The following is a 15,636-nucleotide window of genomic DNA, read 5'->3' as shown; positions in this document are numbered from 1 at the left end:
TATATATATAGAGAGAGAGAGAGAGAGAGAGAGAGAGAGAGATGTAAAAATATATTTTCTGTTCTGTTTCCCTTGTGACCATCAGCCTCAGATGGCTTCTCAGTTTCTAATGTCTTCTTGGGAACTCCAGCTTTGATTTCCAGTTAACCTAGCGTTAACTGGATTTCCAGTTAACATATATGTGTGTGTGTGTGGGTGTGATTGGGTGAATATGTCTCCAGTATAAAGTGCTTTGAATGGTTAATGTCACTTGAAAAGTGATTCATCATTTACAGTACATTTACAACTGTAGTAGCAATTCTGATGAACAGAAATATGCAGCGATAAAAATAAAAAAAAACCTACTCCCCTCATGTTCCTGTCTCCTAAACTAGTTATTCACCAAGTTCCAGCCCATAACCCACTTCAGACTATGATTTAATAAGCATAATACAACTATTTCATTACATAATTAGTTAATTCACTGACTAATTGTTATTTCCCCTTTCTGTTTAGACCCAGTTTTCCATTGGCAGAAATGTTTCAGTCTTGCTCCGGCCCCGACAGCCAGTGGGCGATGAGTGAGAGAGATGGCGGTCAGGCTTTGCACGCCTTCGCGCCACATCCGCACAGCTGGCCTCAGATCTATCAAAGCGACGCCATCCATCGTTCTGACTTCCAGTATTCCTACAGCGGAGTCCACACCGGGCCACAAGCTCCCAACGGGTGGCAGTACAGCAACGCATGGAAGGTAGGCGGTGACCACAGAAAACAGTACGAGAAGAACACTTTACAGCAACACTGGAACCACATCAGGTCAAACACTAACATTGACATGAAGGAACTGACAAAGTAAAAGATTTTATTCTGGAAAAAAAAGAAGGAAAAAAAGAGTAAACTTGCAGCAATATACAATCAAGAACAATTGCAGTCATCCAAAAGAAATGCTGAAATGTTATCTCAACGTTTCGTGGCATTTGTTGCTATGGTGATAGAGGTTATGACTGGTATTTAAAAGTGCATCATAGTCTTCCTGGGTGAAAACTGATCACTGCATACAGTCAGAACCTCTGAAAATAAATATTTTTTTCAGCACTCCCCAATCTCCAAAGTGTTTTCAGATACATCTGTTCAGTAGCTGGTCGACACAAATAATGACTCAAAATGGCAACAATGTGCTGCATGTAGGAATCCAAACTTGATTCCAGCAGAGCTTCAAAATGGAGAAGATGCTCCGAATGAACCATTATTTCGATGTAAAGTCAGTGGCCTGAAAAGACATTCTCAAAGCGGAAAAAATTACTCCAACTTACAATTATAAAGGTATACATGAATTAATTAAAAGAAAAAAAAGCACGAAAAGCAATCTTTAAAAACATAGTTATCTGTTTTGTCATTTTAAAAGACAATTTCAATACATCTTGCAATCAGTGAGCATCTAATTTCCAAACTATATTTGTGTCTTTTAGTCATAAATTTGTGGTTGAACTGAATTTTATTTAGATGTATCACAATAGAGGAGTCTGGGAAAAAAATGCATCAGATTTCTATTTGCACCATTTCCATTCTAAATTCTCTTTTATGTATTATTTCTTAGTCAGCAATCCGTCTCGTCAAACTCTAAAACTTAATGCGCAACGTTATTTATTTCTACATGGCTATTTTGAAACGTTATCCTTCCTGTGGTTCCATCAGTCCCTTTACATTAGAGGTGACATAACAGTATAAACAAGGGCGGCCTCTGTTAAATGCACACAGCCCTTATTATGCAAGTTATCACCACAGGTGTATAATTACTGAATTGTAAGGTTTAAAAAAGAGGTTTCACAAGAGTAATTAAGGAGCTTTAGCATACGGAACAAGTATAAAACCCAAGCAGGTCATAAACACAGAGGGACACCTCTAGCGAACCTCCTCCTGCCTGATGCATATCAATAAAAGCATCACAATGTTGACTATTTATCACAACCTCTTCTGGATCTTAAAAACAAAAAAGGAGGGCGGGGGGACTGTGGCAGCTAAAAAGCATTACTTTTTTTTTTTGCCAAATTATAATTATAGCTGGCTTGCATACGTTATGTGTGTATTTTTTATGTATGTTTGTATTGCACAGAGATTACAGGCTTTATGCAGGATAAAAAAAAAGACAAAGAAATACCATAACATGTTTTCTGGTGCGCTTTGATGCAAAAGTAAGACTGATTTTCTGATGTTTGCGATACAATGGGATTGCCAAATAGCTCCCAGGCTGGCATTAGCCGTCTCTTGGCTGCGGGGTGGAAATTTCCAGGAGGGGCATATGAATCAGACTTTTAGAAGAGGAGAAACAGAAAACATCCCTACATTAGATGGATAACTGGTGGACTTCAAAGCATTGTTGCACTATGTTTTCCACTTCAGTAGGAGGCCTTTCATGTGTCAGCGTTGCTTCGGTGTCTGTTTGTGGGCATACACAAACTTTTGTGGGTGTTTTTGTGATTTGACATCAGTCTGGAGGAGCAAGCTAGCCCCCCCCACCCCTTCCTTATAGGAAGAGGAGTTGAATTGATTTCATGGTTCTTGGGTTCATTAGACTGCAAGGCCTATGTTGGTTTAATTTCATCACCTGGACAATTTCGTAAAGGTGTCCAACTTCCATGATTGACGGCGTAAAGAAAAGAGATAAAGATTTTGGAGTTATCAATGCCTGCACCAGTTGACTGAAAGATTAAGATTGTTGAACAACTTAACGTGGTGCTGATCGCTTCAGTCTTTAAGGTTGGACCATTAGTCCAGTTGGGTCTAATTCATCATTTGCAATTTGAAAATCAATGATTTGAACTTATTTTTACTGCATGGAAAGTTGGCTATGTAACTCCAGTAAGTAAGAGGTCTCCCAGACTTAGTTTGATTTTTCAAGCATCATAGCATCTTGTGCTTCATAAGGTCCAACTAGCTAACATTGTGATTCCACGGATCGCAATCGCAGTCATACCCTTTTTACTGAGGGTTAGACTTAGGGAGAGAATACTACATAGTCAGATTTAACCTATAAGTGCTCATTTTATATGTATGGCCAAACACACCGTTTAAAGTTGACATGCCATCGTCAGAAACTCTTTGTTCATTAGCAGCTACTGTTGAAACAAAATGTAAAAGTCAGACTATGGCAATGCCAAAAATAATGTAAGTTCGGAATAAAACTGTGGAAAAACAAACCGTCTAGAGTTACCACTTGAAGTTCTGAAAAAGGAAAAGGAATAGAAGAATACACAAGAAAGGCCAATTTTGACAACAGAAGGGTATTAGGGCAATGTGGACACTGGCTGGCCACACTAGACATGGTTGACGTGGACCACCCATTAGGCTTGGCTGAGTGCCTGGGCTGGCTTCTATTAACCTGCTAAACACAGTGCCTACATCAAGGCATAAACAGACAAAAATCCTGTGTGACAATACCGGTGCATGACCATAATATTCTAAGCGTATTACAACAACAAAGCAAAACATTTTAGATTGTAGGTTTTTCTTTTTAGGCTTTCCCCACACCTTTAATGGCTTATTTAGTGTTTTGTGAATGCTAAAGCTCAGCAAAGTTCCACAGAACAAAATCCACTCCAAAAAGTTCTCCTTTGATCATGACCCGTCTGAAACCCTTTAGATCAGCTGCACAACAAACCCGAGCAGAAAAGATTGTTTCAGGGAGCAGACAGACAGGCAGGAGGTAAAACAAAGTAGGCAGAAAAATTACAAGGCATGATGCAACAATGTACAATGCGAGACAATCTGATTAAGCCTTTTCTGGTAAACTCTAAAATAAACGTTCACTCTGCTCTTTCATAAAGGTTTAGGTCATGGCATGTTGGCTTTGTTGCGATTCTAATCTCAACAAAGACTATAAGATCTTTCAAACGACAGAAAAAAAACCCCTACAAGCATCAGATGTGCTTTGTAGAGTTGACAAACCATAAATTTAAGATGAAAAGAATTGCAGTTTTTGAGATATATGTGGAAAAACCTGCAATAGTTCTCAATCTTCAGCAAAATGCTCCATTAAATCCATCAAATTCCACAGTGTTTGTTTTAAAAACCAGAAGAATATCTGGAATTAGCTCCCACATGGTTTCCTCTGGAATGTGAGTTTGCACTGCAGAGTAACGCAGAGGTGTAAAATGACACATCCATCACATAACGATACAAGAAGACACTGGACTCACAAATTCCTAAAGAAATTCTGCACAACCTAACGGAAAAGAGGTTTCAAAGATCAAACTTATGTTTGAAAGACTCTAAAATCATTGTAAAATGTTTAGGTCCAGGTTGATACGTGTAGATTTAATTCTAGCTAGTAGAGAACGTTAGCGTTAGGCCATTTTGTGCAAGTTCATTGGCTAAAATAGGGCTGAAGGCCTCAGCAGGCGCACACCGACATGTAGCAGAGGATGAAGCTGGAATCAAAAAACTGAAAAAAAATTTCAGTTACAAGACTCGTCTTCATCTGAGTGACCGAGAGTTGACCCACAAAAGGTCACTGCCAACTAAGTTAGCTCTTCACAGACTGTTGCATTCAGGTATAATCATCATTAGGATTGGGAAGGAAGGTTCCCTGGGAATTGGTTAGAGATAGGCCTGTCAAAATAAACAATAAATAAATTAATTGTATGATAAATTATAGCGATCTTGACAATTTCTATTTGTATAATTTATCGTTTTTCCCTTTCTACCAAAAACCGGATGACAAAATTCTTCAGTCTGGTGTTTTGGTCTTTTTTTGAAGGACAATTTTGTTTACAGAGACTTCATAATTCATTTTTTTTGCGTGTTTTTTCTGCTGTTTTTGTTTGTTTATTTTGGACATTTAAAATGTCTTCCAGTTTCAGTGTTTAAGGAGTTTTATGAAATTTGTGCCAACGTATGATATTAAACGTGTCTTTTTACCAATTGCCGTATTGGTCATGGACTACAACTTGACATCAAGTATAGCTGAGGCAGAAGTCACTTAAATCCAAAGTTCTTGGTCAATTTTGGGGAAAAATAAAATGAAGTAAAAATCAGAAAGAAATGTGGGAATCTAGATTTTTTTTGTAAATTTTATATGAACTTTGAGTTTTTCAGATTTGTTGATAAAGTGGAGGGTCTTACTCATGTAAGTTGGAGTCTAGAGAGTCACATAAAATGCCACGGTGGGCCACATTCGGCCCATGGGCCTTGGGTTTGACACCCATTTGTAAACCAACGATCCTATGTGAACAAGGACCTCTCATTCGCCATCACAAAGTGCATCAAATACCGTTTAAAAAAAATGTGATTTTTTTTTAAAATGATGAATTTCCTAATCACATCTGTGTTAAGAAAAAGAGAAACGGCAGCTGTATTTGACCCCCTCTGACCTCTTTTTGTAGCTTTGCTAGCATTAGGTAATCAAATTAGCTAATCAAATGAGGCATCACTTTTATAATTCTGTTTTCTACATGACCTGTGACAATCCTCATATAAACAACAAGTGCCTTGCTTCACTGTTAGTGTTTTGTCACCCCAATGTAACAACTACACTCAGGTAATGTACTTTAACTTGCTGGCATGCAGCAGTCATTAACGCAGCAAAAGGAAACTTTGTTTTCTTCTATTTTTTTGTAGCATTTTAAACTCACTAATGAACTAAATTAAATCTCATACTAGACAACAGAGACCTCAGATATTTGTGTGACATTTTTGTGCTATAAATTGGAAATCAGGTAATAAAAAGGTTTGATCAAATCAAGAAAACTAAAAAAAAAAAAAACACTGTTATTGACTTCAAATTTTATAATAAAATGTAATATTTGTATGGAAAACAAAATGAAGGTGCTCACTTTGTTTATTTACCCTCAAAGTTCTTACACCAACACAATCTGATAATCTCATGTTATCTAAGTCACTAATAGGATTAGACACAATAAACCCCCTAAATACCTCACATTCAAGTTTTAAGTGTTAGATATTTCTCCTGGCTAACTACACACTCATCCACACGCACGCACACACACATGCACACACACGCACACACCCCAATGCACACGCACGCACACACACGCACACCCTCCCCCTTCCCCCCCCCACACACACGCACCACCTGTCCAGCATACCCCTGTCCTCTACCTAAACCAATTGTTCCTGCTGCAGCTCAGATCAAGAGATCAGGGCCAGAACTTTGACTATTTCTGGTTAAAACATATCATAATCCTTCGAGGTGGTACAAATTGTGGTGGGGTGGGGGTTGTTGGGGTTCAGGGGAATTCAAGCCCACCAAGAAAGCTATTCACAGATTTCAGAGACATGAAGAGACCTCCGGGTAAGACATTACAAAGTGCTGGTATGGGAAAGGGTGGGACACCTCTGGGAAGAATGGTGATTAGACAAGAAACACCATCAACTATAACTCTAGTACTTCATTACTTGGGGGAGCAGATTTTAAACTATTGAATAATGTGTTTCTGATGCCAAAGTTAATTATAAATATGCTTGGGCTGGTATGAGATTCTCATTGAATTTTTCCATTCTTTATAGAATAATCCAAGTATAACAAGCTAACAGAAGATGGTTGATTAGTCAGGCTGTCTGCTAAGGTAGCGAGCCAATGGCTGGTTGCTTAGCAGACATGCTACTCATCTCTGACTAGCTGTTGTCAGAGTTTGTAGTTGTGAAGGACCCAAACTCAGACAGGAAGTAGACATGCCTGAATTTTAACATGAGATCAAAAGAATGAAGATAAAAGAAGAGCAACAGAAGCATAAAACAGGAACATTAGACAAAGATACATAGAAGAATCAAATAGAATAGAATAGTCTAATATAATATAATAGAAATACCCATTGATATCGAATATATCAATTGACATATCAGGGTTGTTCTTTATTTGCCTCTTTAATATTTTATTAATGTTGATGTTACTGCCACCCGGTGCTTGAAATAGGAATATTAGCTTTTATTGTTGAAAATTTTGCTGATTGAGTGTATGTTTTTTTTTTTAAAGAATGAAATAAATAATATCTGAAGTAGTTTTTGTTGAGGCCTTGAAAGGAGATTTGTAAAATGCGTTTCATAGAGCAGATTTTCAGAACTTGAAATTCGGTGAATCCATGTAAACCTGAAAACAGGTTTACATGTGACGTATTTTGAAACGTCACAAATATGTTGTGAAAGGTGCAAAGACTTTTCCATGATGCTGCACAGTGTCAAGAAAGTTACCCTACTGTCAATTTTGGAAAAATATAGTCATTTTCTTTTTCTTTGAATTTTGTGTTGTTTTTGGCGAGACAAGCAGTCATTTTATACATTTCATATCTCACATTAATAATGCAGTACGACGCAAATAAGTTATAGCCTCTGTTTTGTAGATGTGCATAGAATATAAAGATAATGTTTAAAAATGATTTCATAATTGATTTTAGCTTCATAAAGGGCTATGCTGTGTGCATGCAGGTGACAGATGCAAAAATGTTTTATTTAGTAAGAAGTCTGTGCTAAAGTGGACAAGGTCTTGACTGAAGCAAATTCACTTAAAACAGCCCTTCATCCAGTCAACTTTGGGCCCGCACATACTCTGTAACCTTTATAAGATTAATGCAATGGATTGAGCCGATGTCTGCCAAAATTCCATTCCTATTTAAACCTGCAGGCCCATACCCAAAGCCTAATCCTATTAGACCCAATTGAGTGAAGTCGACAGTCTTTTTCAGTTAAACCAAGTTCATGCACTAATAGGATTCAAAAGGGGGCACAAGAGGTACTATGTGTGGAGAGTAGTAGAATTACTACAGGCAGTGTACATCAGGGAGCTAGTAAAGAGGGCCTGGGCTAAATGTTTGTACCGTCACAAGTGTCCTGCTGTGTTCGGGACGCATGTTTAAGAAAAATGGAGAGGATCTGCTGCAGGACTCAGGGAAGGTGAACTTAAGACTTAACCACAATCGCAAACATTTTCAAAAACAGTATTTCTGGAGTATTTTTGTGCTTTTTCCATGTTCCATGCATTACCTATTTTTTAAGATGAAATGTGAAAAGAATCCTAAAGGGATGGAAAAAGCCTTGGTAAATTGCAACAGGAAACAAAAAATCTATACGTGGTTCAAAATCTGAAACAGAAACTGACCTTAATTTATCCGCATTTTGTCAACATCAGCACATGCAGTCAATTCAGCAAAGGAACATATTACATTGAGTCTTAATTTCAATAAATTTCAATTTATTTACTGAATAATTTACTCTTTTTTTTTGAGTGAAAAGTCATTATTTTTAAAGATTAGATCCAGATTTATTTATTTTTAGTTCTAGGGTTATTTAAAGACCGGAAACGAAGAAACATCCAAAACAATATTATGCAACTTAGTTAAAAGAAACTACCTCTTACTTATTATGGGACAAACGAGAACACTAGACTGACACTTTCAGTTTCATCTCTGCTATACAGACTTTAAATCAAGCAAAAACATCCCGCAAAGATATGATTAAGCCTGAAAAGTCCCCATGCCAAGTCGCTCCTTAGGATTTATAAAGCTTATCAGTTCATTCAATTTCTTTGACTTGTTTGTGTCGGCTTTGTTAGTGCCCCCTCTTCCCAATTCCTCCCTTCTCCCCACTGTCCCTGTTAAAAGCCAAGATGAGGAACCGTGATAGGCGAAACTTCACACGCAACAAATTAAGGAGGTCAGAACAGGACACCTTGTTTAGGCAGTGGTGTCTGCAACAGAGAAATGGCCCGAGGATCTTTCTTTTCAGGGCTGACCGTAGCCAGAGGTGCTGCGTGGGATTCCCCCTTTGAAGAAAGCACATCCAAAGAGACTGGAGAGACAAAGCTGGCGCAGGCTTTCAGTTTGTCTTGCATGTCTGCATTTCTTGAAGAACAAAAGCAGGCGATAAAGAATCACGAGGACCTAGGACTTGGCAATTAAAAAGGATGCCGTATTTTGACTACTAGCACCTTGTTAAAATGAATCATTTTTATGCAAGACAGCACTAATGTCTTTCTGAATTTAGGGCTTCATGTTTAGCTTTAACATTAGACAAAATAAAGTGATTTCACCCTTCAAATGACAATTTTGAAACTTAAAAATACAATTTTTATTATTGCACGTGTTAACCAGGTTATCCTACTACACTGTGAACAACTCATTACACATATAATTACTGTGTATTCAGACTTTGTCAAAATGAAACATTTTGCTTGTGAATACAATAATTCATATCTAGTTCCAAACATGCTTTGTATTTGAATTCCAAAAGGAAACAAAACATATGAACTCAAAGTTCATCTGAATCAGAAGCTAAATACTGGTGTTTTATTTATTTCTAAACTACTTGTATTCTTTTGCCTCTTCTGATTTTTCTTTTATTTATTTTTTTGGAACATATTTCGCCTTTAAAGGAAGAATTATGCCATAAGACTCCTGGTGAAATTACTCTGCTCCCATGCAGAATTTGTAAAATCAAGAAAGATCAGATCAAGCTCCCTTAACTCAATCACGGAAACTTTATCTGCACACAACACACGTGATTTTTGTTAGAAAGAAAATCACCACTTGTTGCAATCCCTTTGGTTTGTCTTCATCAGGGCTAATTTTCACTACTACTCCTATCAGTGGACCTATGAAAAGGCCTGAGTGAATCATATCAACCAATTGATATCCAGGGAGAAGAAGAAAGCCTGCTTTTGTGAAAGGGACGAGTTGATTTTTTGGGAAAAATCAGCAAGTTCCCTACCTCTGCCAAATCCTAAATACGACAAGTTAATTTCCCTCCTCAAGTCAAACTTGAGAAGTAAAATGGCTGAAAACAAAACGTGAAAGAACAACCAATGATAATCTAATAAACGGTTGGAGATCAACCTGACAAGACCTCGACTCGCCACCTGAAAAGCTAAAGCACGCAAATACAACAACGCGTTTGTGAGTGTGCGCCAGAAACTGAGCTGTACACTGAGCTGAACTGACGGGAAGGAGGGGGGGGGGGAAGAAGAATGCAATCATATAACAGAGAGAAGGAGGAGGGTAAGAGAAAAAAAAATCAAAGAATTGGAATAATTGGCATAATTCAAGGTGGCTGGGCACAGTCGGGGGGAGTGTCAGCGTTTGGGCGAATCTTTTGCCATCCTCAAAGAGAGACGCTCTGCACAATTATCCACACGAACTCTGACCCTGCTCAGAATAATTAATGAATAACAGAGGGGATAAAGACAAAAGGCGCAGAGCAGTCTGCCTGAGTGGTGAGCGAGGGTAATACATCAAAGAATGCTGTTAATTGGCCCTGTGGCTTTCATTCCTTGCCCTATTTCTTTCAATTCATTGACTCAAAATAATGGGTTCAGGTTCATTATCAACAGGTCGTAAGCCCCCGGGAGTGCCAAAATTCAACAGGAGAGTCAGAGGTGTGTGTGAGCAAAGGGTGCCAGCCCATGTGTACAAAATGTGTGTGAAATAGCGTATCTTTTGCCGGCTCGGCCGCCCCCCCCCCACACCCAAGATCCAAAAGCCCTGACAGCAGTGATTCCACCCGGGGAAAACTAACAGTTGTGTAACTGCGCTGTGAGGAGAGCACCGGGCCGTGATTTTGTTTTTCCTTCTTTCCTAAATTATTTGTCTGCCGCACGAGAGCCGAGAAGTGCGTGGTGGCGCTTTTTTCCCGCGAGTTCGCCGGTCGCGCGAGAGCTGCGGCCGCCGCCACCACGATGCTGGAGTATACCTGGTACGGACAGGTGAGTGGAAGCGGCGAAACACCTTTACCTGCGACTGTAAAAGCGGAGGGAAAAGCAGTCGGTCTCCTGATCTGTCTTGTCTCTGAATTTACTGCTGAGCAATCAGACGGTCAAATGGTGACGCGGCGGCGGCGTACCGCGACAGATTGGTGCATCCGTGGCGATCATCAAACCAGGATCGGCGTGTTAAAATCATGAGCCGTGCAAAATAAAAACCGAATCGATATCATGGATTATCGCTAGACATTTCTGCCGCTTCTTAATCAAATTTGCAAACAATTGTCTTGCTTGTATTGCTGTGACCGTTTGGTTGTTTATAGCATAAGGGCGACCTTGTATCACATAATTCTGAAGGAAGCTTAATAACTTGATTATATGCTGCTGCTGCTGCAAAAAAAGAAGAAGATATTAGTGGCTGAAAAATGTGAATCTGATTCACTTTAATCCTTTACTTTAATACTTTATTCATGAACTTTACAAATGCAAGAATCAAAAATGAAACAAATCACATTACTTTTTTTTCGAGATTTGGAAAAACCTGTGGGAAGCGATACATTTAGTGGTTTACTGAGCGTTTTTCATTGTTCATTAAGTCCATGTCACAAGCGTAATTCAAAAATAAAAATAAAATTGTCTTGATCTGTTTGAGAACCTGAGCAGAACTACGCCCACTCGCACAATGAGATAAAACATGAAAGAGTGCAGAGAAAGCGGAGAGAGCTAACTCAATCACTGTAACTCTGTCTGCCCGCAACACGTGATTCTGGCAGAACAGACATTTCATCTTATTACACGCCGAAGCACTTCAGCCACATCCTCTTTGCTGACTCCACCGCAGTCTTCTCTCTATTATTAATCCTCTAATTCTCTCATTTCTGCACAAAACATTTCCCATACCTGTGAGAACCACTTCAGCTGAAACACTTTTTTTTTGTGTTTCCGCTGAAATGGAACATTTTTGACCTCAGGATTGCAAGGGTGTCGTCTGTCATTAGTGTTAGCTTTTTTTAACAAGTGGCTAAGAAACTGAACATTTCCATAAGAGGGACGCCGAACAGGAAGAGAGGGAATGAGTTGGAAGGAAGTGAGATGGAGGGAGAAGTAAATGAACCAGAAAAACTGAATATCTGCTGTAGTAGTTGTGCGAGTCCTGCTTCTAAGTTCAGTAAAGGTCTTTGTGCTGATCTCAAGTTAGTTTCTTAGGCAAACAGAGTGCCATCAGAAAAAAAGCTTAGAGCCTGCTCTATACAGTTGCATCCAAAAATAGGTTCTCATGACTATTTCGATTTCCGAGCCTTGCTACAGAGTTTTGTGTCTGGACCAAGGGAAACTTTTCACGTTTTGTCAACGACAAATGTTAATGTCTTTTGTTGGGCTCTTGTGTGATAAACAAATGCAGACGTGTGCATACCTTTTGAAGTGAAAGGATAATTACCTGTATGATTTTTAAAGTTTTTCCACCTGATTTCTTATTATTATGCTCAGGTTGAAGTAGTAAAATTTTTACTATAACTTTTGTATGTTTGGAACCAGATGTGGCCTGTTGTGCCATTAATTTTCTACAGTATTACTTATTTCTCCCCTATTGTAGAGAAAGCATGCTGCTGCTGCCAGTAGATCTACCCATCATACTGTTTGTCAAAGAAATCAGGACAGGAGTGTTAAAAAAAAAGGGACTTTATAGGAGTTGCAGAAATTCATGGCTTAGGTGGAAAATCTGTCAGTTTCTTTTAAAGAGACCAAACCTGAACATGCGAACAATTTACAGTCTGACAGAGGAACATGGTGGTGGCAGCAACAAGCTGTAGGCATATTTTTCTTCAGCATGGATGGAAAAGATGTTGAAGAAAACCTGCTGAAGGTTGCAAAACACTGCGGACTGCAGCGTGACGACAACCCTGAACACACAGCCAGGGCTGCATGGAGTGGTTCGTTTCTATATAAAGTGAAGATCTGAATCTGTAAGAGTTTTTGGCAGGAGCTTAAAACCTTGCCGAGTTTGAGATATGTTGGGGAAAAAAATAATAAGGGCAAAAATCCTAATTTCTATATGTGTAAAGCTGATGAAGACGTATCTCTAAAAGGCTTTATTTAAAAGATGGGTGAATAAAAATGCAAAATCTTATTTGATGTAAAATGAATTCAAATACCACGTACACATTTTACTTTAACTTCACAATTGCATGGTGCTTTGTGCTGGTCCATCAATCACACAAAATCCCAATAACTGTAGAAGTTCATGGCGGTAAACTGAAAAGTTAAAAGGGTGTGAAAACGTCTGCAGGTTACTGTGCATCTGCATGGAACATGTTTTACCAAATAAAGTTTCATCAGGACTGTAAACATTCTGAACTTATCTGACGCCCATAGAAAGTAACTTTCCATGGGAGCATTATGTGCCGCCTGCCTGTGGGTACAGTGACATAAAAGTGATCGGGAGTTCATAAATGATTTATTAACCATATTTCATGGTCACTTTCCGTTTTTCAGCGAGATCTGTCATTGTGGAAACTTCACAGAAAGGTGTTTAAGCTTATAGATCAGTAAGTTATGCAAAACAGACTTCAAAAGGGGGCAACAGCGAGAGCAAAATCATGTACGGAGATGATTATTCTGTAGAGAGCATGATGCGAATACACAAGGATTTAGTGTTTTTTTTATTTTTTATTTAACCGCTTTAGACTTACTTTCTTTGCAAAGTTGCAGCTCCGACTACAGGCGTGGCATAGTTCCTACCACGTTTTTGCATGCTTTCGTTGCTTTCATGTGAAATTAGAGATTTCTAGAAACAAAGTGGAAAAAACCATCCACAAACAATTCAAAAGATGTTTTCAAGGGGAGAGTGCATTCAAGCTATTGTCTATGGTCGTGTTTCTCAACCTTTTTTGGGCCAGCGCCCCCCTAGCCTTTTTATTCCAGGTCCCTCACCGCCCCCCACCAAAGAATTTGCAGGCTACTTTCCACTGACCATTATTTTATCATTAATATTACTATCACTATTGTAGATTTTTTGATTTTTATGCTTGTTTCTGTATTTATCATCAAAAATAATTTCCCAGAGAATAAAAAAGTCATGGGAATAGAAATTATTTTCACAGGCATCTACAAAAAATGCAATGAACATTCAAGTTAAAATTGGTAGGCCTAACAGCAGCCAATCAGAGTGGAAAAATAAATTCTTATTCTTTGCCATTTTCTAGTTGTTAAATATTCCACAAAATGACCAGAAGAAAGATGTTCAACATGCCAGTTTAAACTTTGAACTATTTGCAAAACGACTGAGCTCTGCAACATTAAAACATGGATAGAACTATAACTACATTAATCATAACTCTTCTTCTCTTCAGTGTTTGAGTTTCTGGTGGTGCAGCTCTGTGCTGCCTTCAGGAGAATGGGACATCAGAATATCATCCATAAAACTTCACCCACATGGCATTTATTGTGCAAACCAGAGCTTTCAGTGGGAAAACAAAAGTTCCACATCCTTTTAATGCCATACAAATATGAGACAGAAACATTGATTATATCTTTATATAGAGCTGTCTATTGGTTTATAGATTAATAGTTTTACTGGACAGAAATTACAAAGAACAAATCTGGTTCTTAATCAAATCCTAATGAGTCAAATTGAAAGTGTCATGGAGTCATCAGCCTCATGACATTAACACTGACATGAAAAATAATATTGAAGAAATAAATGTATCAAATCTAATTAAAAACATAAATAAGTGATCAGTTCTTTACTGTTATGGTCTGTAAGATATATTTATTATCAGTACTAGATATGGTCTTAAACCCATAGCACTTCAACAATATTATTTTACCTTTTATCTGGAAATAGTGTGTTTATTCTTACCATAAAGTCCTCTGTATTAATTATTGCTCGAAAGGTCTTGCCATACCAGTTTATTCCTCTGTATTTACATTAGTTTATTCTTGCATTTCGTTCTTCATTCATTTCCATTTAGTTTCATTTGATTAGTTTTATCCTCTCTTGGTTTATTGCTATGTCCACTTTAGTTTCTTTCCTGTTGATAGATTTATTTTATCATTTATTGACCACCAGTAATCTCCACTCATCACCTGCTGCTTCGTCTAATCGTCATGTGTTTCACATCATGTGTTGATTTTTCACTGTTCAGCGTCGGATTCTCTGTTTTTATGCCATAATTCCCATCTAGTTCGTCGCTCCGTTTTATATCCTGCTTCTCCTGTTTCAGAGTTTTGCGCAATGTGCGCGTCTTTTTTTTTTTTTTTAAGCCCCTAAGGTGCAGGGCGGTCGGGAAGCGTATCGATGGGGAAAAGGCAGACTGACATAAACCTTCTAAAACAACGGAAACAATTTCTGCATTCTGATTATTGAAATTTAAAAATGCTGTGTTGTTCTATCACCTCCGTTTCATACCGGACCACATACAGCACCGGTGTTAACGCTTTAAAATGAACGCTGTCTATCGTGGTATCACCCATGGAGGGATTTCTTTATTTAAATGGGTTCATTTTTCAGAGGGATACACAGTGAGGGTATCGTGATTTTAGCTACCAGTAGCAGGAGAACGGAGCTGCACCAAGAAGCTAACAGAAGCTACAAACACCGAATAGAAGAAGAGCTGCCATCGATACAGTTGCAGCCAACTGCATCGATGGCTCAATCGATTGCTCAAAGTCTAAACTGGCATTGCTGTGCATTTAAGGTGTAAAGTTTACCTTCGACTAAACGCCCCCCAAAGGCATCCYAGCGCCCCCTGCCGTCCTCTGAACGCCCCCTGGGGGGCGGTACCGCCCATGTTGAGAACTGCTAGTCTATGGGAACATTTTGTTGTTTCAATATCCTTATACTTTCTGACATATAGCAACTAGTGGCTAATGTATCAATGAGGTTATGTTGTCATCTTGGTTACTATATTTAAAATCTTTGCAGAAGGGAATTAAAATGATTTTATATATAT

The 15,636-nt window shown here is 38.5% G+C and overlaps 1 protein-coding gene across 4 annotated transcripts in view; it reads left to right on the top strand.

Annotated features, from left to right (window-relative positions):
* Nucleotides 1-15,636, top strand: part of tfec (transcription factor EC) — a 45,189-nt gene that overhangs the window by 5,537 nt on the left and 24,016 nt on the right. For 3 of the 4 annotated variants that reach the window (XM_008401027.2, XM_008401026.2, XM_008401025.2), the window contains exon 2: nt 496-730. In XM_008401027.2, the coding sequence (XP_008399249.1) occupies nt 518-730 (213 nt within the window). In that variant the 5' untranslated portion in view covers nt 496-517. Of the gene's footprint in view, nt 1-495; nt 731-10,494; nt 10,688-15,636 lie in introns of those variants that run through there. The other variant, XM_008401030.2, reaches the window with a different exon arrangement.

Source organism: Poecilia reticulata, linkage group LG23, assembly GCF_000633615.1.
Source record: "Poecilia reticulata strain Guanapo linkage group LG23, Guppy_female_1.0+MT, whole genome shotgun sequence".
In the NCBI taxonomy this organism is placed as follows: Eukaryota; Metazoa; Chordata; class Actinopteri; order Cyprinodontiformes; family Poeciliidae; genus Poecilia; species Poecilia reticulata.
This window is presented reverse-complemented; position numbering and strand designations above follow the sequence as displayed.